Raw genomic sequence first — 24,682 nt, 5'->3', positions numbered from 1 at the left:
TACATTTTGCTTACGCACATTGTGTGGTTCTATTCATATGAAATGTCCAGCATAGGAAAATCAATAGAGACAGAAAGACCAAGGGCTGGGGTGAAAGGGGAGGACAGAATGAGAATGACTGATACTAGGTATGAGGTTTCTCTTGGGGATGATGAAAATGTACTGGAATTAGAGATGTTGATTGCAAAACCTGAATACACTAAAAGCAGCTGAATCACACAGTTAAAAAAAAATGTGCATTGATGGAATGTGAATTATATCTCAATCAAAGGATAATATGACAACATTTTTATAGTCATTACTCTTGATCAGTTTCAGGATGGAATTCTCACAGTGACTTCAATGGAGTGGCTTGTATGGGATGATAGTTGAGGCTCAACCCTTTGGGACTAGATGTTCATTTTGAGCTGTTGAATGACGGTGAGGGCCAGCCAGTATATTTTCTTCACGGAGGATCAATCCCCATAGGTATCCTTGGTTTGAATCCTTGTCTTTTTCTTTTCATATTCCTGAAACAAGTTCCTAGGAAATACATTCACAATAGTGAGAGGTGTTGACATCTTCCTGGCAAAGTCTTAACTTATTCACAGGTCAAACTTCAGAGCTCCTTATTACTAGCTGCCCGGGGAGTCCCCTGAATCAAAGTAGGGCTTATGAAGATGGATCTTGCATTTTAGCGTGCACTTAAAATACCCAACAGGCTGATCACATGGGAAAAATAACTTTATTTACATGAGACAAGTACAAAGTCAGCACAACACAATGAGGGAGAGTATGGGTGCTGGTGCCTGATGGCCTGAAATCAAATCCTATTTGAACACCACGTGTACCTGGGAAGGTTAGTTACTTAGCCCTTCTGTTTCTCAGTTCCCTGGCCAGGGATATGGAAATATTAGTAGGACCTGCTTATTCGTATTATGTTCTGAGGCTAAAAATTAGTAAATACAAAGCCTGAAGAAAAATGATGGGTACTTCATAAGTGCTACCTACATAAATGTTCAAGTATTAAATGCCTGGAAGAATAAGTAGGTCGTCTCCAGAAAGGGCACCTAGGAGGCTACAAACAGGAGGATAGAGCCTACTTTTTCACATTGATGACATGAGTAAGAAGTTTTAGAGCTCATGGCAAGAATATTATTTCTTGTGATGCACTGTGGGGTGGGCAGAGTAGGGGCTGTGACCCATATTTTATGGTTCAGGGCACTGAAATTTAGATAGATTGAGTAACTTGCCCAGAGTCACAACACTGATGAGTGATGGGTCTGAGGCAGGGGAGGGAGAGAGATTCCTGAACACATGGACATGAGATCATGCCCTGGATACACAAACCAAGAGCTCTCCTCACTCCCTTTCCCACATCCTCCTGCCCCAAGAATGCTGCAGGGAGACAGCTGGTACTCGGAGGAGGTGCCTGGCCCAAGAGAATGGCTCAAATCTGGACCCACCTCCTGGCTCTACGTTTCAATCCCTGACCCCAAATACAATGTCTTTCCCCCAAATGCAGACCCCCTGATGGACCGGGGTATCCAAATGTGTGTGCATCTTCCCTCCCTTCCCCCTCAGCACTTGATTCTAGCAGCTGATTTGCAGTGAGACTTCCTGGTGGTCAGGTGACCACCCTGAATGACCAGTAGTCTACTTGACTCCCTAACTGACTCAAAACCCAGGACATTCCAAACCAACTGCCCACATGACAGTTGCACAGAGAATTAGCATCATCTTCAACTGATCAAACCTGGATGATGAGCAGTTAATATTCATTAGCTGGGAACAGGGTCTACTGGGCTGGTGTTTTGGTGGCTTAACAGATGAGGTTTAAAGGCCCCCAGGGTCTCACTGACTAGAAACTGACCAATCATCTGAGCAGCTTGGACTAAGGCCTGCCTAAGAGCGGGCAGTGGCTGCACGGGCTCTGAGTGGGCACCTTCCATGCCCAATCCTCCCTCAGCCAGATCCAGGCTCTGCTGTACAAACTACAGCCATTGCTCCTGAATCTACTTGCTGGTATTATTTCCACAGTACCTTCAATGGAGTGGTTAGTGGGGGTGCTATTTGTGTCCCTACCCTTTTGTTTGGCCAGATGCTGATTCTGATGTGCCTGAACCACCGCTGCGGATGGCCAGCAGATTATCTTGATCGCAGATGATATTCTTGTGCATCCTGTGTTTGACTCCTTTATAATCTTCCTTTTCTGCTTGGTACCCGAGTCATGATCCAGGAAAACACAACAAAAACTGAGAGAACTATTGATATGTTGCTGGGAGAAGACCATGCAGAGGTGTCAATTCATTCGCAGGTCACACGTCTGTTCTCTTTGTTCACCAGCCTCCTAGGGGAGTCTAGGGGAGTCAAGTGAATCGAAGCTGGGCTGAGAAGAGGGTGTTGCAATGTGGTGTGCACTTAAAATAGCCAGCAGGCTGACTGCACGGAGACATGACTTTATTTAGTGAGATAATACAGAAAGGGAGCACAGCACAGTGACCGACAGAGTGGGGGCTGGTGCCTGATGGTCTGGATTCAAATCATACCAGAAGCCACATGAACCTGGGAAAGTTATGCAGACCCTCTGTCCTCAGTTCCTTGTTCTGTGATAATGGAAATGTTAATACGGCCCACTTATTAGTATTACATGATGAAGCTTAATACAGCAAATCAGGTAGACCCTGATGAAAAATGATGGTTACTTCATAAGTGCTACCTAAGTGTGCAAATATTAAATGTCTGGAAGAATAAGCAAGAAATGTGGTAGTGCTGCCTCCAGAGAGGGGACCTGGATGCCACAGGACAGGGGAGTGGGGAAGGTTATGGGTGTGATGCTTTAGAGCTTGTGAAGAATATCTGTCATCATCTCCTGTGATCCCCACATCAGCCCCGTGGGGAACTCATGGCAGGTGCCGTGAACCATATTTTATGGTACATGGCACTAAAATGTTGAGATTTTAAGTGACTTTCCCGGAGTCGCAAAGCTGATGACAGATGGATGTGGGACAGGAATGTAGTTGGTTCCCTGGGACAGAAATCCCTGAACCCCTGAATCCTCTAGATGGTGCTCTGGACCCCTGAGCCCAGGGCTCCCCTCCCTCCATCCCCCCAATCCTCCTGCCTGCCCCATGGTTGCTCCAAGGACAGGAGGGGTCTGAGCCAACAGGAGGGCCCATGCCTGACCCGCTGCCCCCCTTACATGTTGATCCCTGACCCCACAGATCTTAAATATCCCTGAAAGAAGGTCCCTTGAAGGATCAGAGGGTCCCATCTACGTCCCTCCTCCCTCAGCGTCTTCACACACTGGGTGAGCCTCCTGGTGGTCTGACCAGTGGTCGGCTTGTCTCCACGTGGCTCAGAGCCCTGGTCTCTCCAAGCCAGTTGCCCACATGGCACGTCTCTAACAAATTAGCTTGGTCTTCAACAACCAGCCCTGGATGCACAGGTAGTGCTGATTAATGAGGACAGTGGCCTGCTGGGCTGTGCTTGGTGGTTTAGTGGGTGAAGCTGGCGTGATCGCCTATTGATGTGAGCAGTTGTCTGAGTAGCCTGGGCTACGGCCTGGCTGGGGAGGGGCCGTGGCTGCACTGGCTCTGAGGGCGCACCTTCCCTGCTCATCCTTCCTCATCAAAATCCAGCCCCTACAAACTCCTCATCCATCCCTAGACCCTGCAGTGGCACAGGAGAGAGGCCCATGCCCTTCTAGAGGGACCCCTCCATAGCCACAGCCTAGAGACCCCATCCCAGGACTGTCTCTGAGGATGACCCAGGCCCTCCTAATCTCTGTCACCAAATGTTCATTCCACTAACCCGATGGCATTGTCCCTTCTCTCCACGTTCCCAGGCAGCGCCCAAACACCCAGTGATCCTGTTCACATCAACCACTGGAAATACCACCACGAAATCCCAGTTTCCTTCCTTTCTGAAAACCTCTAGATTTAGACTGCTAATATTTGCTTTTGGATTTTGACATCGACATTCAGAAGTGTTTAGCCTGTAATTTCTCCTGTCCTGTAATATCTGCTGCTGGTATGACATCAGTATTCTCCTGGTCCGATGAAAGCAGTGTGGGTGTGTTCCCTCTGTATCTGTTCTCTGGAAGAGTGTGTAGGAGACGGGCATCGTTTCTGTCTTAAATGTTTGGTAGAAATCAGAGGAAGCCACCGGGCCCTGAAGTTTGTTTTGTGGGGGAATTTTTTTGGCATCTCTTTCTAATTGAAGTTTCCTTGGTGTATTGTACAGGGCACAGATCTTAAGCGTAGAGCTTTATGGTTTCTTGTAAATATAAACACATCTGTTACCAACACCCAGTTCAATATACAGGACGTCCCCAGCACCCTGGCTGCCCCCTGTAGAAAGGGAGAAGAATAAGTGCTAACTTATTCAGTTATAAGAATGAAATCAGTTACTCCACGTATATTCCAAGTGCAGTGATTTACACACAAATAACTCAAAATGACTGTGGCAGCACAATCAGAAAGTAGTGGAGGGTGCTGGAGGGCTAGTAGAATCCAGTCCCTTTGGGATTTCCGCTGTGGAGGTCGGGCCAGAGTAAGGAAGCTGAGAAGCTTCTCAGAAGCATCTGGGTTTCTACTGCTCCCCAGAGTGGAGCGCCCATTGTAATTCACTGAGCCCTCCCTTTGCGGAGGGTGCTTTTCTATACTTGTGTGTTATCTTACATAGAAATACTTAAAAAAAAAAAAGATCAATTTTGCTTGATGTAACAGCCTTTCACTGTTAAAAGTAAGACCTATATCTAAAATTTATGCTAAATCTGTACAGCTCCGACAGGAAGTAACCGGCACTCACTAGCTGACTCAGGAGCGGAGGGGGAGCAGAGAGGCGGCCCTCCTTCCTTGGCTTCGTGTCTCATTTAAGCTGCCAGACGCTGCACAAGCTCCATCCCCTCTGAGTCTCAGGCTGAGGCCTCCAGGTCCCAGTCGTCACAGGTGTCAGACCAGAACCTGCCACACAAAGGCAGGGACTGGAGTCAGTGGGGAGGTGGGCTTCCTGGGGTCGGTGTGTGGGACCCAGGGGGCTACTCAGACCCTGCAAGTGACTTTGGGCCCTGACATCCCCAGGGCTCACATCCCCAGGGCACTGGGGCCTGTTTGCTGCTCTTTGCCAAGTGTGTTCTGGTAGCAGAGAGACCTGTCCTACAGGGGCGATTTAACCTGGGCATTTGGCCGGGCGGTGTTCAAGTGATTGGTCCCCTGAACAGTGAAAGTGATGCAGAGGAAAGGGGAGGCTCTGGGGCTCCAGGGTGAAAAGTGTGGGTCCCTCCCACCTGGGCGCTGTGAGGAGTGGGAGGTCTGATGACACAGGTGGGAGTAGTGACCCTGTCCCTCCAGCCCACACGCAACACGGCCCATCATGAGACCAGCACAGTGGAAGTGGGCAGAGAACCGCAATGTTCCCTTTTCCCCTAATAATCATTTTTCTTTCTTTAACACCCCAGCCAAACTTGCCTGTGCTTTTTAATTTAAAAATATCCTGATGCTGTGGTCATAGAATCATAAATTCTATAGCTTTGCTGTATCCCAACATGAAAAGTTTGTAGAAGACACTGCTTTTCAGCAGGTAATAAAACCAGATGTATTTGTTATCTAATTTTAAGGTCATAATTAACTTGGAATCCTGGCCCTTTAACTCATCCTAAATTAGCATTGCTTTGAATTGCCTTCATTTTGTGTGTGTGTTGTATTCAATTTTTACACATCTATGAAAAATCTATAGAACCTCAGGTTGAGAAATGGTGCCATGAGGTGACCCAGGCCCTTCAGTGGGGCTCCACAGAGGCTGTGGTGTCCCCAGGGGGTGGGCAAATCCCAGCCAGGTGTGGATCCTGCAGTGTCCCCTACCGGATGCCAGGGCTACCGCGTGCCCACAGGGATGCAGCAGCGCTGCGCCAGGTGAGCTGTCTGCTTGCGTGAGAAGAAGCCCCGGTGCCTCTGTCCTCCTCACCCTTTCCCCAGGACGCCTGAACTGGGGGGTACCAGGGCCACTCCAGATATCTCACCACACCTGGTGATTAACTGGGGATGTTGCCTGCTGACCTTGGCGGGTTGGGAGGGCAAGGCTGGGTCCTGCAGAGGGAGATGTGGAACCTCACCAGGGACACTCTTTACAAAGAGTGAACAACACCTCCAGGAGTGATGTATGTGGTGACCCCACAGACGCCTTCGGCCCCCCATCTAAACATAAGAGCCTGGCATCTTCAGGGCTTCTATGGAACAGGGACTGTTCCCTGGCGAGATGCACTCAGGTCATCCTCCAGTTGCCTGCGCAGATTACCACCATTCTCTTCTCTCCACCTTTTTGTTCACATGCAGTGGTGACCACCTCCGTGCTCTTCTCTGGCTTTTGGGTTTTCCTAAAGCGCAAAAAAAAAAAAAAAAAAAAAAAAGTCAGGGATGGCAAGGGAAGCACATACACTTATTTGCCTTCTGCTCTTCCTCCTACCCTCTCCACGCTCACATTTCCTCTTCTTGTTCTTCCTCATCCTTTTACTTCATCCCTTCTCTTGAATCCAGGACAAGAGAATTTCTTTTTTTTTTTTAATTGGATGAGTCAGTCTTCTTTTCCTTATTTATTTATTTTTAACGTCCTTATTGGAGTATAATTGCTTTACAATGGTGTGTTAGTTTCTGCTATATAACAAAGTGAATCAGCTATACATATACATACATCCCCATAACCCCTCCCTCTTTTGTCTCCCTCCCACCCTCCCTATCCCACCCATCCAGGTGGTCACAAAGCACCGAGGTGATCTCCCTGTGCTAAGCGGCTGCTTCCCACTAGCTGTCTATTTCATGTTTGGTAGTGTATATATGTCCATGCCACTCTCTCACTTTGTCACAGCTTAACCTTCCCCCTCCCCATATCCTCAAACCCATACCGTTTTTATGCTAAGTTATATTCTACATGTACCTGGAAAAATGTTAAAAAGATTTTTAAAGAACTGCGCATCTATTTTTGAAGCTGATTTGCCTGTTCAAGGCTTGCTAGCACTTTATCCATCTCAGTGCTATTTCACTTAGTAAACAAATGCAGTTGCCATAATTGCTGCATATGTGTCTGTGTTCCCTTCTAGGTTATATGTTTTTGAAGTTAGAAACTATATTTATATCACAGCCCCTATGTATAGCACAATATCCATTGCTAATTCAGATTGTGCTTTAAGATATGAGAGAAAATTTAAGACTTTTATTATAGTCATAAACATCTAGCAAACCAACCAGAAAATAAAAACTAATTTTCAATTGGTTGGCCAAGACCAAAAAAGAGAGGAATACCTAGTACAAAATCATATCTCTAATAACTACTGTTGGATTCAGAGCACACACATGCTAAACTTATTTTAAAATATATTCTCATCAAAGATTTGAGGTTGGACCTGAAAAAATTATATCAGAAGTGAAAATAATTATGTGGTCTGACCAGCGTGGATCACACAAAGTAAGTGTATACTATGTATAAAGTAGATAAACTACGAGGTCCTGCTGTATAGCACAGGCCAACTATATTCAATACCTTGTAATAACCTATAAAGGAAACGGATCTGAAAAAGAAATATATATATCTGAATCTCTTGGCTGTACACCTGAAACACAACATTGTCAATCAACTACACTTCAAGTAAAACAAAACAAAACAAAACAAAACAAAGTAACTGTAAAGGGAAGTATAGTTTTATAAATTCACCTCTGATATCCAATGGACCAACTGAAAGACAACAGAAAGTACAACTTTCTAGGAGACAGGACATGGCCAGCAAACAAGGCCATTACCCTCGGTAATGGTCATACCTGCCAAAAGATATACAGACTAGCCTGCATTCATGAATACATAAGAATTCTTCATTTATCTGGCATTGTTAGGCAATGAGGTATTGTATGTTAGGAGAAGTTCTTTTAAATGACAAATTGAAGAGGAGTTATTTTAACCTTCACTCGGTAATGTTTTTCTAAAATTAAGAAATGTATCAACTGGTGTATCTGATGTTTCCGTGATAACTCGGGGTCATCAGTTCAATCAAGGTTTGCATGAATAATGCAAATGGAAACAAGACAAGCATGCTTACTGAAACTGAAAATGACATGGCACTGGCTGGAATAACTGATGAGAGAGCAAGAAAAAAGCAAAAATGAAAACAAACAGTGATCAAGAAACAATCAGTCAAGTTCTGACCTTCTGTACTTAGTTTCAAAAAGAGATACCACAAATCCCAGCGAGAGACTCCAGCATCATTAGCTGTCTTTCTCCTTTGTTTCCACCTTCCTTTCCTTTTCCTTCTACCCTAGATTGTTCCAGGCAGTGCTTATAGCTGCTTGCAAGACAAATTCTAATACTTGCTTTCTCTCACACAAACTTCACAATATGTCCATGTGACAAATAGTGTGGAGGTAAAAGACAATTCATCACAGGCACATCTCCTATGAAAATAAAATTAGAAACTAGCTTCTAAACATGCAGAGAGAAGGGCGTGGTGTTAGGCACTAATTTCCTTGCGAATTCCTCTCCATTTCTAATAGACGTTCTTCTTTACCAAGATCCCTTTTTATTGGTGTCCCGTTCCAGACTGCTCCACTCCGCCCATCCTCATCCTGTAAAATACATTCACACTCTTTTGTGACCCTACTTATTTGCCCATTAAATAATCAATCATAGAACTGTTGGAATTAAATACAGAGTGAAATTAAAATACTGGAGTCACTTGGAGGGTAGAAGCAGCTCCACCAGAAAATACTGGGCATGGATTTAAAAGAGGCTGCGTGGGACTTGCTCTTGTCCAAGTTCTTTCTCAAGAAGTATCTGAAATAAGCCTAAATTCAGAGTTAATCAGACTGGCCTGCTTTCTCAGGTGGACTGGAACTCATTGCTCTTTCCCCTCAACTCCCTGATGTCAGTGGCACTTTCTGGAGATGAGGTGGACTTCTCTGCCTACTGCAGAAGCTCAGTTCCCCCAGGAACCACTCCCCATCTGAATCCCACACTGGAGGCCAGATGCCAGCCTTCCCAGAACATTCGTGGTCTCCTTTCAGTTTTTGACCTGCTCAGATTGAGTCCCTGTAGACTCTTTCTCAGCTTGAAACCTGATCTTCAACCCCTTTCCCTGACCTCGATGGTTACCTGCCTACTTTAGGCCTCAGGTGCTTTAGCTATAAAATGATATATTTGTCCTTAATTCTAAAGTCTTCTTTCTAAGGCTCTACAATGTGGTGGCTCCTTGAAAATGTTTCTCTTTGCTGGTTTTAATTTTGCAGAGAATTAAAACCCCAGCCACTCTAAAAGACAGTAAGTTGCATTGGATAAGGAAAGTGTGCTCTTGTAGTTAGATTAACAGGGATGGAAGACGACTTAGTACGTTTTAAGATACTCATGATCCATTCTCGTGAGAGTCGGGGGAAGAAGGGGAAGAGAGTTAATAAAATACCAAACGATTGTGACAAATTAAGTTCACCAAGATGTAGCTGATTAGTTACTACTTGAATAAGCCACACAAATCCAATTCAAGTTGTCCTTTATTTTTCTAAGAAGGATCCCAGTGAACTGAGTCCCATGTTCAGTAACTCCACGTTCAATGGCTTAGTCTTTAAAAACTGTTATGTTGCTGGAAGAAGAAATATTGCCCATCAGTCCTAATTGATGTCTACCTATCACGCACATTTGAAATAAATTTATTACTTTGCCTGATCTCAGTGTAATACATTCCAAAGGGGCAAGGAGCACACGAAAATTTATGAAGTCTCCATCTTCTACACTGAAGTGTGCAATAAATTACGTATTATTTGGCCGTGAAATTCACAAGCCATAGAAACCACGCCATTAGCAATGTATACAGTGGTAAAGAGCAGGTAATGAGATAAGATAAGCAGGTAATGAAATAAGACTGTGTATGAGATAAGCAGGTAATGAAATGAGACTGTGTATGTTGGCACTGCTGCCAATAAAGCAATTATTAAATGCATTCATATGCATCTATGCTAGATAAGCTCTTTGAGGGCAATTGCTATGAATTCTACATGCCTGACAGGATACTATATATAGCCCACTTTCTATGGCCTTTATTCAAAGACGCTGAGAAAGGGTTACTCTGGGTAAATTCAGACCTTTTCTCAATATAGAATTTGGTCAACATGCATTCAGAACAGCAAAATTTCACAGTATTTTCCTACACTAATTGCCACCTCAGCAAATGCAGTATTAAGTATAATGGATTATAAGAAGTTAGAAAGGAAAGATGGAAGAAAAGAAGGAAGGTAGAAAAAAGGTGGGTATGGAGTACTTCAACATTTACGTAAAGAGTGGACCTAAAACTAACCTGAGGTTTCCCTGAGCTATTAGCATACGCTATAGAAACTTAAATGAAAAAATAAAAAAAACCAGCAAGGGAAACTCAAAGATTCTGTTTTTTCACTTTACTGCATACACACGTCCACCTTAAACAATCTATATGCTTATATCCAATAAGAGAGCATTGTTTTGCAAGGCTATTTGGCTTCTATCAGCATGTAAAGGTCGGACAACTCAACTTTAGCAGAGTTAGCCTTCAGGTGAATAATTGCTTCTTTCAGGTTGTGAGCAGTTGAATTTTCCAGAAATGTTTCCCAAAATATGAAAACTAAAAGAAGGGTCCTAGGACACCGTCCTTTAGAAGGTTTATAGTATCAAGGCTTTTGGAGGAAGAGAATCCTTGTCGATTATCAACACAGTGATTCCAAGCAGGTCAATTTTTGCTGAGAATATTATATAACAGAACCCACTTCACCTCCATTATACTGACAATGATCTTCCTTACTTCAACCTTGTGCTTCTTATAAAGTTGAAAATACTGAGCCAAGAACAGACAGTGACAATGCCAGAGACTCAGATGTACCTATAGGTGCCTTCAGACAACATCAGCCACCCAGGCTAAAGTCCTGGTTTAAAACATCCCAACATGAATGAATCTCAAAAACCATATGCTGAGCAAGTGAAGCCAGATCAGAAGGGCACCCACTGTATTATTCAACTTACATGAAATTGTAAACTGGGCAAAAGTCATCTCTAAAGATAAAAAGCAGATCCGTGGTGGCCTTGGGGTGGGAGATGGGGATATTTTTGCAAAAGCCTAGGAGGAAACTTTCTAGGATTTTAGGATTGTTATCTATCTTTATGGGGGTGGTAGTTAAACAAATGTATACATTAATTAAAAGTCACTGAACCGTTGACTAAAAATGTCTGAATTTTATTGTATGTAAATGATACCTTAATAAGGTTGATTACAAAATGAACTAAAAATAAAACAAAGCAGAAGAGAAACCTCTCAAGACCTCAAAGGAAATACACTGTTTTCTTCCAGGGTACCAGATTGGAAATGAGGCATTGGTCTGTTCTACCCTCAGATTATCCCTAGGATTATCTAGTCTATTTTAAAGCACTAGAGTCCCCTATCAGGAAAACTCACCCCATGTTTAATTACTTTGATTTCTTCTCTGCCTCTTCTCCCAACACAGTGAAGCCATTCACAGAAGAAAAACCATCTTTTTCCAACTTTGCATCATCACATATTCTTTCCAAAGCTATTATGTATGGAATAAAATTTGGCTACACTTTGTAAAAATCTAGCTTTTTGAGCCTTACAAATCTTAACAGTTAACCTATTGTCTGCACTGGACTTTGCAAAAAAAATTAGTTTGAAAAGGAATAGTTGAGACTTGACAATTTTATTTTTTGTGATTTTCTCTTCCCCTAAGAGAGAAGTGAGTAGGAATGAGAAACACATACATAAAGGAAAAAAAATTATCTTGCTGCCTTTGCATGGTTATAATTTATAGGAGGCCCTTTTCAACAATAATCTATTATCAGAATCAATAAAATATAATCTCCATGAAGGCCAGGCCAGGATATTTGTCTCTTTTTCAGCAGATTGCAATACAAACCACATTCATGGATATGCTTCTTGATGATCTTTGTAATACTGTAACAGTTGACCATTTCCTCATGCCTCTTCACCTTAACTTCAACCTGGTTTTTCACTAATGACCTCACATTTCCTTCTCTAACACTTGGTTGTGGGCCTCTTTTCCAACTCCAACTCGCATTTCACTCTGGCACCAAAGGAAGACTCACAACTTCCTGCTTTTTAGTGATACCTCAAGGTCATTACCATATTGTGATCACTCTGAAGAATAGCCAGACAATTGTTATTTCAGAGCCATCTGACAGTTTGTAGCTCTAAAAATTAACTAAGGACCGCATTTGTCAAAAATATCCTAGTTTAAGATTTTGGTAATACAGCAACAGTAATTCCAAAGTCATTATGCTACAGTTGCAGATTAAATAGACTAGAAAAAGGAAGCTTGCCAGATGGTGGTTTACATTATCTACAGACTGTCTCGGCTCAAGGTTAACTTCCCTGGGAGAAAATCCGTAAACCCAGAATCATCAAAAATAACCTGCACGTGCAGAGGGGAGACAGCTTTGCTTGTCAAATTTTACATTCTTTCTGATCTCTGGGCCCTGGTGATTTATCTCCCATGGAATGGAATAAGGAGGGGAACAAGTAGGGACAGTCCCTTCGAGCAGCGGCTGCATGCCTGGCATGTCCTTACCTGCTTTCAAGGCTGACTGCTTCCCACACATATGTTGCCTTTTTTAAGCCTCAAGCCCTCGATCCTTTGCTGAAATACAATAATTTCATTCCTATGGTTTTCAATACCAAAACCTCAACCTCCAGGAGGGCTAAACTCTAATTTGTACTCCAAACCAAGTAGCAGTGCAGTTCGCTACTACCGAGGCTGAATCCATAAAGACTTCAAGACCACGTCCAGAAGACAAGTTATTATATATAACACCCTAGAAGATCTGAAACACAATTATCATATACATAGCTGGTCCTTCAGAGCTTTTTACCTATAACATGTTTCTTTGATGAAAGTTATTTAATGTACTGGAGATAACTGTGACTTACTGATCAAATATTTGAATACTTATACTTACCTGGGATTTCATTTCTGCTGAAAGAAAAAGGAAGAACAGGACTCACTAAAAAAAAAAAAACTTTAGAAATGAAAGTAAAAATCTTATCACACACTATGACTTTTGGAAGCAGCATAGAGGGGCAGTCAACGGTAAAACACTGGTGAAATAGGTCAACACTCTAGGCCAAAAATCCATTATTATTATCATCAGTGACAGTACCACAACTGTGCCCTTCAGAATTAATAATCACTCCTAAGGATCTTCATTTGGAACCAGATGATGCGTTTAAGAGAAACGCTCTGGGAGGTTTTGAATCAGACTTGTTTTTTTGGTAGCCAAGTTACAGGAGAATTTTTAAAGTGGGGGGAAGGGAAGAAGGAAACGGACCAGGAAAAGAATTTAAGCCATCATCTATAAACCAACAAAGCACTGATAGTTCCAAACATTATGTCAGACACTAAAATGACTGATATAGGCTCAAGTGGTTTATAAAACCTATAAAAAGACTACACCAGCAAAGTCCCCATTTATCTGTAGAGTTCAGAAACTAAAACAAGGAATATTTTAGCTTAAAACCTTATCTCAAGAGAATCATATACACTTCACATGAATAAAAATACCTGAAACCAAACATTTTTAAAAGCTCCAATACCCAAAATATAAAGAAAAATATTAATTCAGAAGACTCAATCAATCCATGATAATCACAAAACGGCTGGGCAATCTCTATCTCCCTTCCACACTAACCATCCATCCCATGGAAGACCAAGGGAGATCAGACCTTCCAGACTTACCTTCCAGACCTTCCAGACACCTGGCTGCTGCAAAATTCTATGGAGACTCCTTGTGGAACAGCAGTTTCCCATCTCTTGTCTCTCTCCCTATCGTGATCATGATCATGCAGGAAGCAAGTCTGGCTGTGCTATTTCTTATCATTGTCTGTCACCCATCTGCAGCATGGTATTGTACAGATAAGGAAAAAGTAGTTCCCTTTCCCCCAGAAGGTTGAGGCTCAGGTACAGGGGTAATTCTCCTGTGCACACAGTCCTTATTTAGGCCGACTCAGTGACTTCAACAGGCTTAATCATGTGATCAGGTCTGTTGCCAGCTGCGTAATGCTCCCACATCTGTAGATAGAGACGCTCTAGGTCCATTGTGTATTGTTTGGTGTTGAACAGAGGGCTAGATGTTCTCTGCTTCCAGACTTTGCCACGAAGTTTCTTCAGGTATTCTAGATCAGTTCCCACTTTCACAGCTATGTCTTCATATTCTTGTCTATTTTGAGCAATAAGCTCAAGACAGCCTAAACAAGTGAGCTGGGAAGCTGCAACTCGGGAAGCAAGAGTCTCTCCTGGCATAGTCACCACGGGTGTCCCTGACCAAAGGACATCCATCCCTGTGGTGTGTCCATTACAGAGTGGAGTGTCCAAGCAGACATCAGCCAGCTGGCCTCTCCAAACATGTTCCTCCTTAGGAGCAACAGGTGAAAAAATGATACGGTTCTGGGGAAGGCCCATATTTTGTGCATACTGTTGAATATTAGGTTCTCCTACTGCTACAAAACGCAACAGCCACAGTACACTATTGGGAACACGCTTCAGAATATTTGCCCACATCTGCAAAGTAGATGGGTCAATTTTATATAACTGATTAAAGTTACAGTACACAATGGCATCTTCCGGTAACCCGTACTGAGAACGTGTGGTTACAATAATGGTATGGGGAACCTCCTCTCCAGTGGCAGCCTTAATGTTGATCTGGGTAGTTGCCAGTCCATTGCTAAGACTCAATGAATTAATTGTTATCTGAATTTGTCCTCTGTTAATCATTTCAATAACTGCTTCTGCAATAGTATTCATAGGAATGACAGGCATATTAAGAGCCGTATTACTGCTGTCTGCGTTGTCTCCTCCATCAGGACATTTCATCTTGACAATTTGCACATCTGGGAGACTATCAAGAAATGCTTTGAGGTCGATGCCATTCAGCACAATCCGATTGTCATAAATGTGCCCATTGGACTGAAAATCGATGACTGCTTTCTTCTTCAGGTGAGGGAACATATTAGCATGATCACCAATAAAGAAAGTATGGGGCATATAAGCCAGTTTCTCAGAATATTGCTCAGCAACTTCAGCAGGTGAAGTTTCCTGATCAGTGATGATATAATCCATGAAAAGCACGCCACTGGTCCCAGGGTAGCCCAGCCACATTGCCTGAATAGGAGCTGGCCTGAGAGCAAAGAGTTCATTTCGAGCACCCCTGGTATAACCATTCATATTTACAAGGATGTGTATACCATCTTGATGGATGCGATCAGCTGCTTTCCCATTGCATGGAATCTGAGAAAGATCAATGAAATGATGGGCTTCTGCCATCACCTTCGCTTGGAAGTTTGTGCCATCATCTGGGCTCAGGGTATAACAGAATACCTCAAATTTATCAGGATTGTGCATGCCTGGAATAGACTGCATAAGATGAGAAGTAGGATGATTCCCAAAGTCAGAACTCACGTATCCTACACGCAGTCGACCATCACTGAGCTTCAAGTCTTTTGGATGTTCGTACGGTGGTTTATGAAGGACACTGATCTCATCCAAGCAGAGGTTCCCGTGGCTCTCAGCAATAGCCTTCCTGAAGCCATGAGAAAGAGGATAGAGCATACTATGATGAGGCTGCACAGAAGGCAACCTATTCTTCTCCAGCTGGTCAGCCACAATGCTGACCAACTTCATTCGCTCATCATAGTCTGTCCAATCACAGACAATCTGCAGGCAATGAGCCAAATCACAATAAGCGTCAGGAAAATCAGGTTCAAGCTTCAGAGCAGTGCGATAAGAAGCAATTGCTTCTGGAATATTCCCTGAATACTTGTGAATGGAAGCCAGATTGCTGTGGGCATCCGCAAGTGCAGGGTTAATCTGAATGGCACGAGTATAACACTGCAAGGCTCCCTGAACATCCTGCATCTCCTTTAGAGTGTTTCCCATGTTACAGTAGGCATCAGCAAAGGTAGGACTGATTCGAACAGCCTCCTTATAATGCATCAGAGCTTCCTGCAGTTTTCCCTGCTGCTGCAATACACTTGCTAAATTTGAATGGGCAACAGCAAACTCTGGGAAGACTTCTAATGCTTTACGATACAAGCGAACTGCCTCTTCAATGTTTCCCTGGTCTCCTTTGATATTGGCTAGGTTATTCAGAGAGTCTGCATGGGTGGGACACAGCCGCAGAGCTGTATTATAACAATCTTCTGCTTCGGCAACACTGCCCTTCTCTTCCAGAGCGTTGGCTAGGTTGCAGTAAGCATCAGGGAAATGTGGTTGCAATTCAATAGCTCGCCTGTAGGTGTCTATTGCCAGATCTATCAGGCCTTGCTCATAGTATACACAAGCCAGGTTGGCACGTACCACTGCATGATTTGGGCTCAAGCTTAGGGCACAAAGGTAAGCTGCCACAGCTCTGTCAAAAATCCGTGCCTCTTTCAAGACATTTCCTAAATTGATATAAGCACCCAGAAAATTGGGGTCAAGGGTGACAGCCTTTTCAAAGTGATGAATTGCAAGCCAAATCTCCCCTTGTGCATTGAAAACACAGCCAAGATTACTCCAAGCTACTGCAAAGTTTGGTTGCGTCTCCATTGCTTTCAAATAACACGCCTTGGCTCCTTCCAAGCGACCCAGGGCTTTGAGCAGGTTCCCCAGGTCACTGCGAACACAGTACAAATCAGGATTGCACTGAAGAGCAGAGACGTAAGCTTGTACTGCCCCTTCCATGTCGCCTGCTGCTACCAAAGCGGCTGCCAGGTTAATATAACCATCGATGAAATCTGGTTTGAGATGCAATGCATGCCGGTAATGCTCAATTGCTTCCTGCAACTGCCCTCTTTCCTTGTACACATTCCCCAAATTCGAATAGGCTTCTGCCAGAAGAGGGTTCTGTTTAATTGCCAGAGTACTAAAGTGGGCAGATCTGTCCAGCCTTCGACACTGGAAGTGTAGAGATGAAAGTAATAAAAGTACTCCAGTATTGTCTGGCTCTTGTCTCCACAGCTGCATGCAGTGTCTCTCAGCTGCCTCAAAATCTCCTGCCTGATATTCTCGATGTGCCAACTCAGCTAACCCTTGGAAGGAAAGCATACGTTTCGTTGGTTCTGTGCTGTCAGCCACGTTGCCCACAGAAGATGCCATCTGGAGCTTCTGGAGAGAGTGAGAAAAGGGGGTAATTGAGTCCCACTGCCGCCACTACTGGCAAGAATGTTTCTAGAGGTAGCAAATACGAGGGCAGCAGCCGTACCACTGCTTTGGCAGGCTTAAGCGGCGGCGACAGTTACAGGCACCGAACCTTAGGAACTCTGGTTGGTCGTCTAACTCTCACGCTCTTGAAATCTTAATTCTTAACCCTGCCCTCTTCCACCATTTTTCTCCTAATCAGGGAATAAAAATTACCTATACACTTGCCTTAGAAGAAATCAAAAGTCAGTAGTCCAAACACTTTTCAAAATTTTGTTTTCTGCCCAGTCGGAAAGGAAATGCATGATTGACTTTACTTCATCATTCATATAGTCAATGTGGAAAACATTAGGGCCGTGAATTTCAATACAGTAAAATCAGAAAATTTTAAATTGGCCTTCCCAAACCACTAATAAGTAACCGATGTTGTATATAATGCTAAAATCTTAGAGACTGAGTTTGACATTTTAAAAGCTCTGAAAGGATTAGCTAATTTCTCCTCATATTTCTCATGCCTCAAACCTGAGTATTACTTTTTAAAAAATAAATTTATTTATTTTTATTTATTTATTTTTATTTAGGCTGCTTTGGGTCTTCAGTGCTGCGTGCAGACTTTCTCCAGTTGCGGCGAGCGGGGGCTACTCTTTGTTGCGGTGCCCGGGCTTCTCATCACAGAAGCTTCTATTGTTGTTCCACAACTCTATGGGTTCCTTTTTAGGTCCTATGAAGAACCCTAGAAATTAATTCATGTAATTATAGGTTTTTGCAAAATTGTCAAAAGTGAGATATTTTCACTTCCATCAGGTAAGACCTGCGTCTCTTTCTTTGCCAATTTTCCTTCTATCATATTCCACTATGTTGGATCATACTGGAATGGCCACAGGCTTTTTTGAAATCTGGCTAAGGAGATTTTCTTTTGTTCTGCGGTACGCGGACCTCTCACTGTTGTGGCCTCTCCCGTTGTGGAGCACAGGCTCTGGACGCACAGGCTCAGCGGCCATGGCTCACGGGCCTAGCCGCTCCACGGCATGTGGGATCTTCCCGGACCGGGGCAAGAACCCGTGTCCCCTGCATCGGCAGGTGGACTCTCAACCACTGCGCCACCAGGGAAGCCCTAAGGAGATGTTTTAAGTGAGGCTATTATGTGATTTTCAGACACCACCATATGTAATTGACTATATACTATCCCATTACAGGAATAACTTCCAGTACTCATACTGACTACTCTACTGACTTAACTAGCACAAGACAGAGAAGCATAAGGACAAAAACCACCTTACAATATAGCCATGTCTTGCACTTCACAGCTCTCAAAGCATGTGCGTTTGAAGAAGAAAAAACCAACTGAAAAGTACAAAACCAGAAGCTATTCTGTGGAAAATTATTTCAATCATCAGGCATGTGAAAGATAAGTCAAAGATTCAGTTCTCATCAATGCTTAGTCAAAACGGAAATTTTCTTCTGTCAAGAATATACTCCAGGGGCTTCCCTGATGGCGCCATGGTTAAGAAGCCACCTGCCAATGCAGGGGACAAGGGTTCGAGCCCTGGTCCGGGAAGATCCCACATTCCACGGAGCAACTAAGCCGGTGTGCCACAACTACAGAGCCTGAGCTCTAGAGCCCGTGAGCCACGACTACTGAGCCTGCGAGCCACAAATACTGAAGCCTGCGTGCCTAGCGCTCGTGCTCTGCAACAAGAGAAGCCACGGCAATGAGAAGCCTGTGCACCGCAACAAAGAGTAGCCCCCACTCCCTGCAAGTAGAGAAAGCCTGCGCACAGCAACGAAGACCCAACACAGCCAAAAATAAATAAATAAATAAATAAATAAATAAATGAATATATTCCATGAACAATGTGTGTAATGGAATGGTGTGAATGAGTATTTTATCAGAATCCCTGTAATGCACAAACCTATAGCAGTACTGAAATCAGTAATGCATTTATAATAGTAAATATTTATGAGGAAGTAATCCTTAGAGGTTTTCTCAAAAGTTAACAATGAAAATTAATGTGACATTATCAGTAATAAATTGTGAAGCTGAAATAAAGTTTTCTAAACTATTAATAACTAGAAGCAAATTCTAATCAACCATGTTACAAGAAATCTATGTCTAAAAACTACAAAGTTTATTTCTTAAAATTTGATTTCGAAAATACATAAACTGTCGTATGAGGAGGCAGTTAAAGAATATATAGCTAAAAGAGTGGGGGAAAAGTTTTATAGAGACACATCTGGCAGTAGTTCATTTCTAAATGTCATTTTTCTAGATTTTGTGACACCTATAGTATTGATATTTGAAAGCATTTAAAAAATTGTAATTTGAAGATTTGCTACTTCCAGGTAGAATAAAATATTTTGAAGCAAAACAACATTTCCACTGAGAAAAACAACAAAAAGCCAAATAAAATAGCCAGCATTCAATCAAAAACTTCTAGACAAACCAAGAGATAGAATCATATGGCTAAAATTCTAAGAAAAGAACAGATAATACAAAAATATTTATATAACATATTGTGTATCTTTATCAGGAAAAGTCTTTATCAAGAAAAGACTTTAAAATCATCAGAATTAATATTATATTTTATTTATTTGTGTATTATATTTATATATAGATATTTATATAAAGAACTTAAAGATAAAGCCCTAGTTAAGGCAGTGACAATAGCAGTAGCAGTGGGAGTGAAAAGAAATGGTTATATTCAAGCATATTTTGTCAGGAAAAGTCCAAGATCAAATGTCTGACTGCACACATGGGATGGATAGACGGAGTGGGAAAAATCAAAGTTAACTATAGAGGTTCTAGTGAAGATGGGGTTGCCGTCACCCAACCCAAGGGGCTGCGATCATCCCCAAGGTCTAGGAGACTCAAAGGGAAGGTCATGGTCAGAGGCAAAGTTAATTGGTGGGAAAATAAGACTCCCAGTCTCTCCATCTCCTTATACCAGTTTTTTTTTTAACATCTTTATTGGAGTATAATTGCTTTACAATGGTGTGTTAGTTTCTGCTTTATAACAAAGTAAGTCAGTTATACATATGTCCCCATATCTCCTCCCTCTTGCATCTCCCTCCCTCCCACCCTCCCTATCCCACCCCTTTAGGTGGTCACAAAGCACCGAGCTCATCTCCCTGTGCTATGCGGCTGCTTCCCACTAGCTATCTATTCCTTATACCAGTTTTGTTTTTCTGCTCATATACGTAGCAGCATTTCATTCAAGGGGAAAGTCATTGATCTGACTGGTCAAATTAAACAACATAGTTCAAGGCACATTTACAGTGGTTAGTTCCTCCACAATTTAGAAAGTCACATTCACAAGTTCCCTCTTCCTACACCGCGGAACACATTGGCCATTCCTCCAAAGTTTCCACTCCACAGAGTGGACCAGAGATGACGTTAGCCCAGAACTGAGAGCTTGGCATGAGATGGTGTCAGCCCCACGCAGAGCTCTGGCATAAGTTATAACCCAACCAAGCTCTACAGAGAGCTCTGCATGGAATCCTGGGAGTAAACTCAGCCATAATAATGGGATTCTGTTTTTCATTTGCTTTTCTTCCTTGCTTAACTTTCCCTGGCCACTCTGACAAACAAACTTTCAGGCATTCCTGGGCCACTCACTAACTTTATTCCATTTAATCTCATCCAGATTCCCAAGAAAATTACTAACTATAAGGAGGGAAATTTGGAACATGGTGATTTTTAGATGCCTGAAATATACAAGTCATTGAATCCAGTTAACTAGCAAATTATCTGGATCTCAAATACGCCAGTAGAATAGCAGACTAAGCTCAATTTAATGTACTCTTACTGGAGACACATGTAAATTCTGGGTCAATTTTGAAAAAGTTAAAAGCACATAGCTGAGATTAAAAGAAAGAAAGGAACACCTGCATGTTTCAGAAAGTAACAGAGAAATTAAATCCAGAGAAAGAAGAGCGGACTGATGTCTGTGGGTTCCGTTCCTTAGTATAGGCCTTATGTAAATAGGGGCTGGAGCTAGAAATCTAACATTACCTTGAGGCCAGGAATTTAGACTCAGGATGGAACAATATTGAGAAGTTGGTACAGATATCCCACAGAAATTTCATGAGGAACTGCTTAGTCCATTAAGAGGGCCAAGGGCGGTGGTGAGGAAGATTGATATCTCTTGAAAACCTTCAGGTACAGAAGACATCAACACCTCTGAAAAGTAGGCCTCTCCTTCCCAGCGTTGTGATGGCCAGGTTGTCACTAACCTGTAAGGCCCTGTATGAATCAGAAACTGCAAGGAGAGTAATTCAAAGAAAAACAGATGCAGGATGGGTGTGGCAATAAATCCTAGGACCCTATCAGAAACAAAATTAAAACCACTCTAAAGGGAAATTTTAACAAACCAGAGCAGATAGTATCCTAACCAGAATAGAATAATAATTCTGAGGAAGTTACTTTAGTTATTTAAGTAATATTCAATGCATTTCCATGGCCAGGCCCTTTTGAAGAATTCTAAAACATATACAAACAATTCGTTTACATCTTATATATCCCACCATCCAGAGCCAAATTCACTTAAGTACTGTACTGGTGGAAATTGGGCAGCACTATGGAGACAATAAAAAGGTGTTTACCATCAAAAAACATCAAGGTAAGAAAGATAATGTCTAATTTTTAATTATCCTGTGGTTTATTGAAATCTTTTGGAAACCCAAAATAGAGAAAACCTAGGAGGCAATGAAGACTTAAATCTTTAGAGATTTATCAACTCATCTATAAAAGCTTTATTAATCTCTTCTTTTAATACCATTCCGGAGAGGTATAAATGTGTCCAGTGATAGGGTTGAAGAAGCCTGAGAGAATTTCAATTGTTTACTATTCTTGGTCAGCTATTAAGACCTTTCAGGAGCATCTTGATTTTCATGGCATCATCCAACAAAAAGCAGGATATTTTACAGAAAGTCCTGGTCCACTTTTTGGCTTGCTTTTGTGTTTATGTTTTTGGTTTTCTCACATTGGGCGGTACATTAGTCTACCTATTGCATACTCCCTCATTCATGCATGCATTTATTCAAACAATATTTACTGAGTTGAGATATTTAATTAACACCCAATAAATGATGTTTAGATGAATGAATGCGCTTTTTATCAAAGTAAGTGTAAGTACTGAGAAAAATTACAGAATGTATGATCCCAGCCCCACAAAAGTGTATAATTGTGTTGAGGATATAACATATGCTGGTGAAATAACTAATATATCATATTGGACAGTCTCTAAGTTCAAAAATGAGTTTTTATAAATAATCAGAGCCTAAGGAGGACAAAGAAGGGACAGTTCATTATGGGTTGAATCTATCAATAAATGTACATTTCAGATGAGATTTGAGATTGACCGTAAAGAAAGAAGAGGACTTAGATATATGAACAGAGAACAAAAAAGGCATGGTGATAGCATGTGCATAGATAGTGGGGCCCATATTTATGTTCTTCATTAAAGACAGTCAGAGATAACCCAAATATAACTGTTTCCATGGGTCCATTCTCAGTATCCAAACAAAACGGCAAATCCTATCTTAGTAAAACTAATGAAAAACACAGTCTTTAACAAAGACATTGTGAAGGAAAGGGGGAGAGGAAGGCTTGCATCCCACACCACACAACAAAACTTATTTAATTATTTGTTTCATTTTCTCCCTCTGAAAATTTCCTCTCCCTCTCTCTGTACGTCTCTCTTCTCCCACATCTGGCCACACTCTACCAGCCACCTTTCCAGATCTTTCCAGAACTCTCCATCCTAGTTTCACTATGCCACAAGTTAAACATCTCACAGGTCTCCAGGACGCATCCTCATCACTTATTCCACAAAGACAAACAAAGGACACTTCTCAGGATCACGTTTCTTGGAAGGAAGAAGTCACGAGGAGTGATTATAAATAATATAAGGTGGAGAGCAGTGACTTAAAATACCATTTTTCCTCTTAGAATGTGAATACAGGGAACTTTGGGAAACTAGAAAATCTAGAAAGGATTCATTGATAATTATTTATTTTCAATGAATAAAATAAAATGTACTCATACGGCTAAACTCTGACAGATTAACTTTTTCAAAAGTTGCTTTCACACACCTTCACTATTGGGATGTTTGATAAACACATCTTTCTTCTTTCTTTGCAGATACTGGCACCAAACTTTCAAACAGTAAGAACCTTCCCATAAGTCCCTTGCCAGGCAAGATTAAGGTATAACAATCCAAACAGATTTTTGAAGAAGATAACTGGTTGAAAGCACAGGAAAAGAGCTGGGTTGCTCTTTTTCAACGGTCACATAATGAGTAATGTGGGAACTGGTTTACAAAGTCTCTCTCCATGAGGGGCTAAGGTTAAGATTAGAACTTCTGAGGCCAGAAGAGCAAAATAACTACAACAACACACATATTTTCAAGAGCCGCCCTTTGGATGTGAGGGATTGATTTTTCCCACTCTTTTTTCAGCAGCCCAACTGGTGTCTTTAGTAAATGACATAAGAGAATACAGTGTGGCCAAGAAGGCTTAGATTTCCTTAGCCCCAAGTCAGATATTCTCAAGTGACTGTCCACTCAAATTAAAAAGAGAGATTTACAAGAGGAAACTGGATACAACTGAGTGTACTTTTATTTCAGCCCTTTACCTGAATGTTTTGTTTTGTTTTCAGTTCTCCACTGAAGTTGCCTACATTAATATATTTTTAAAAACATTTCCTTACGTTGAAGTATTCATTCAGTATATTCATTTACTATAATTGAGAAAAGCCAAATGACTTAGGCAAATTCATTTCTATATTGCCACAGCAGTGTATTGTGAACTAAATGACACCTGGCAGTTGTTTACTCAGATACTAACTCAGTTAGAAGGCAGAACAAGGATACCTACTCATTCAGGGAAGGAAAGGTCACTTAGCCTCTGTAGCTGTCTTAGGTCTCTTATCATCACAGTAACAAATTGAAGACTAAAAACCATACGATCATCTCAATAGATGCAGAAAAAGCTTCTGAAAAAATTCAATATCCATTCATGGTAAAAACTCTCCAGAAAGTGGGCATACAGGGAACATACCTCAACATAATAAAGGCCATATATGACAAGCCCATAGCTAACATACTCAATGGCGAAAAGCTGAAAGCATTTCCCGTAAGATCAGGAACAAGACAAGGATGCCCACTCTCACCACTTTTATTGAACAGAGTTTTGGAAATCCTAGCCACAGCAATCAGACAAGAAAAAATAAATAAATAAAAGGACTCCAAAATGGAAAGGAAAAAGTAAAACTGTCACTGTTGGCAGATGGCATGATACATAGAAAATCTGAAAGACACCATCAAAAAACTATTCGAGCTCAAACATGAACTTGGTAAATTTTCAGGATACACTAGATTTCTATATATAAATTTTGTATTTCTATACACTCACAGTGAACTATCAGAAAGAGAAATTAAGGAAACAATCCCATTTACAATCACATAAAAAAGAATAAAATACATAAGAATAAACCCGCCTAA

General features: G+C 41.9%; 2 protein-coding genes across 7 annotated transcripts in view; one reads left to right on the top strand and one right to left on the bottom strand.

The window, feature by feature from the left end:
* Positions 1 to 24,682, top strand: part of LOC125963841 (UDP-N-acetylglucosamine--peptide N-acetylglucosaminyltransferase 110 kDa subunit-like) — a 673,346-nt gene that overhangs the window by 174,820 nt on the left and 473,844 nt on the right. The gene's annotated exons all lie outside the window — the stretch shown is intronic.
* LOC117203448 (UDP-N-acetylglucosamine--peptide N-acetylglucosaminyltransferase 110 kDa subunit-like) overlaps positions 5,896 to 24,682 on the bottom strand; it is a 110,734-nt gene continuing 91,947 nt past the window's right edge. For 2 of the 5 annotated variants that reach the window (XR_007476262.1, XR_007476265.1), the window contains one exon: positions 5,896 to 6,355. Coding sequence is in view for 1 of the 5 variants with exons in the window: in XM_049707420.1 (XP_049563377.1) it covers positions 14,001 to 17,138 (3,138 nt within the window). In the remaining 4 variants the exon portion in view is untranslated. Of the gene's footprint in view, positions 6,356 to 12,827; positions 13,012 to 13,341; positions 17,146 to 24,682 lie in introns of those variants that run through there. The other 3 variants (XR_007476258.1, XR_007476259.1, XM_049707420.1) reach the window with 3 other exon arrangements.

This window comes from Orcinus orca, chromosome 3, assembly GCF_937001465.1.
Source record: "Orcinus orca chromosome 3, mOrcOrc1.1, whole genome shotgun sequence".
NCBI classification, from domain to species: Eukaryota; Metazoa; Chordata; class Mammalia; order Artiodactyla; family Delphinidae; genus Orcinus; species Orcinus orca.
This window is presented reverse-complemented; position numbering and strand designations above follow the sequence as displayed.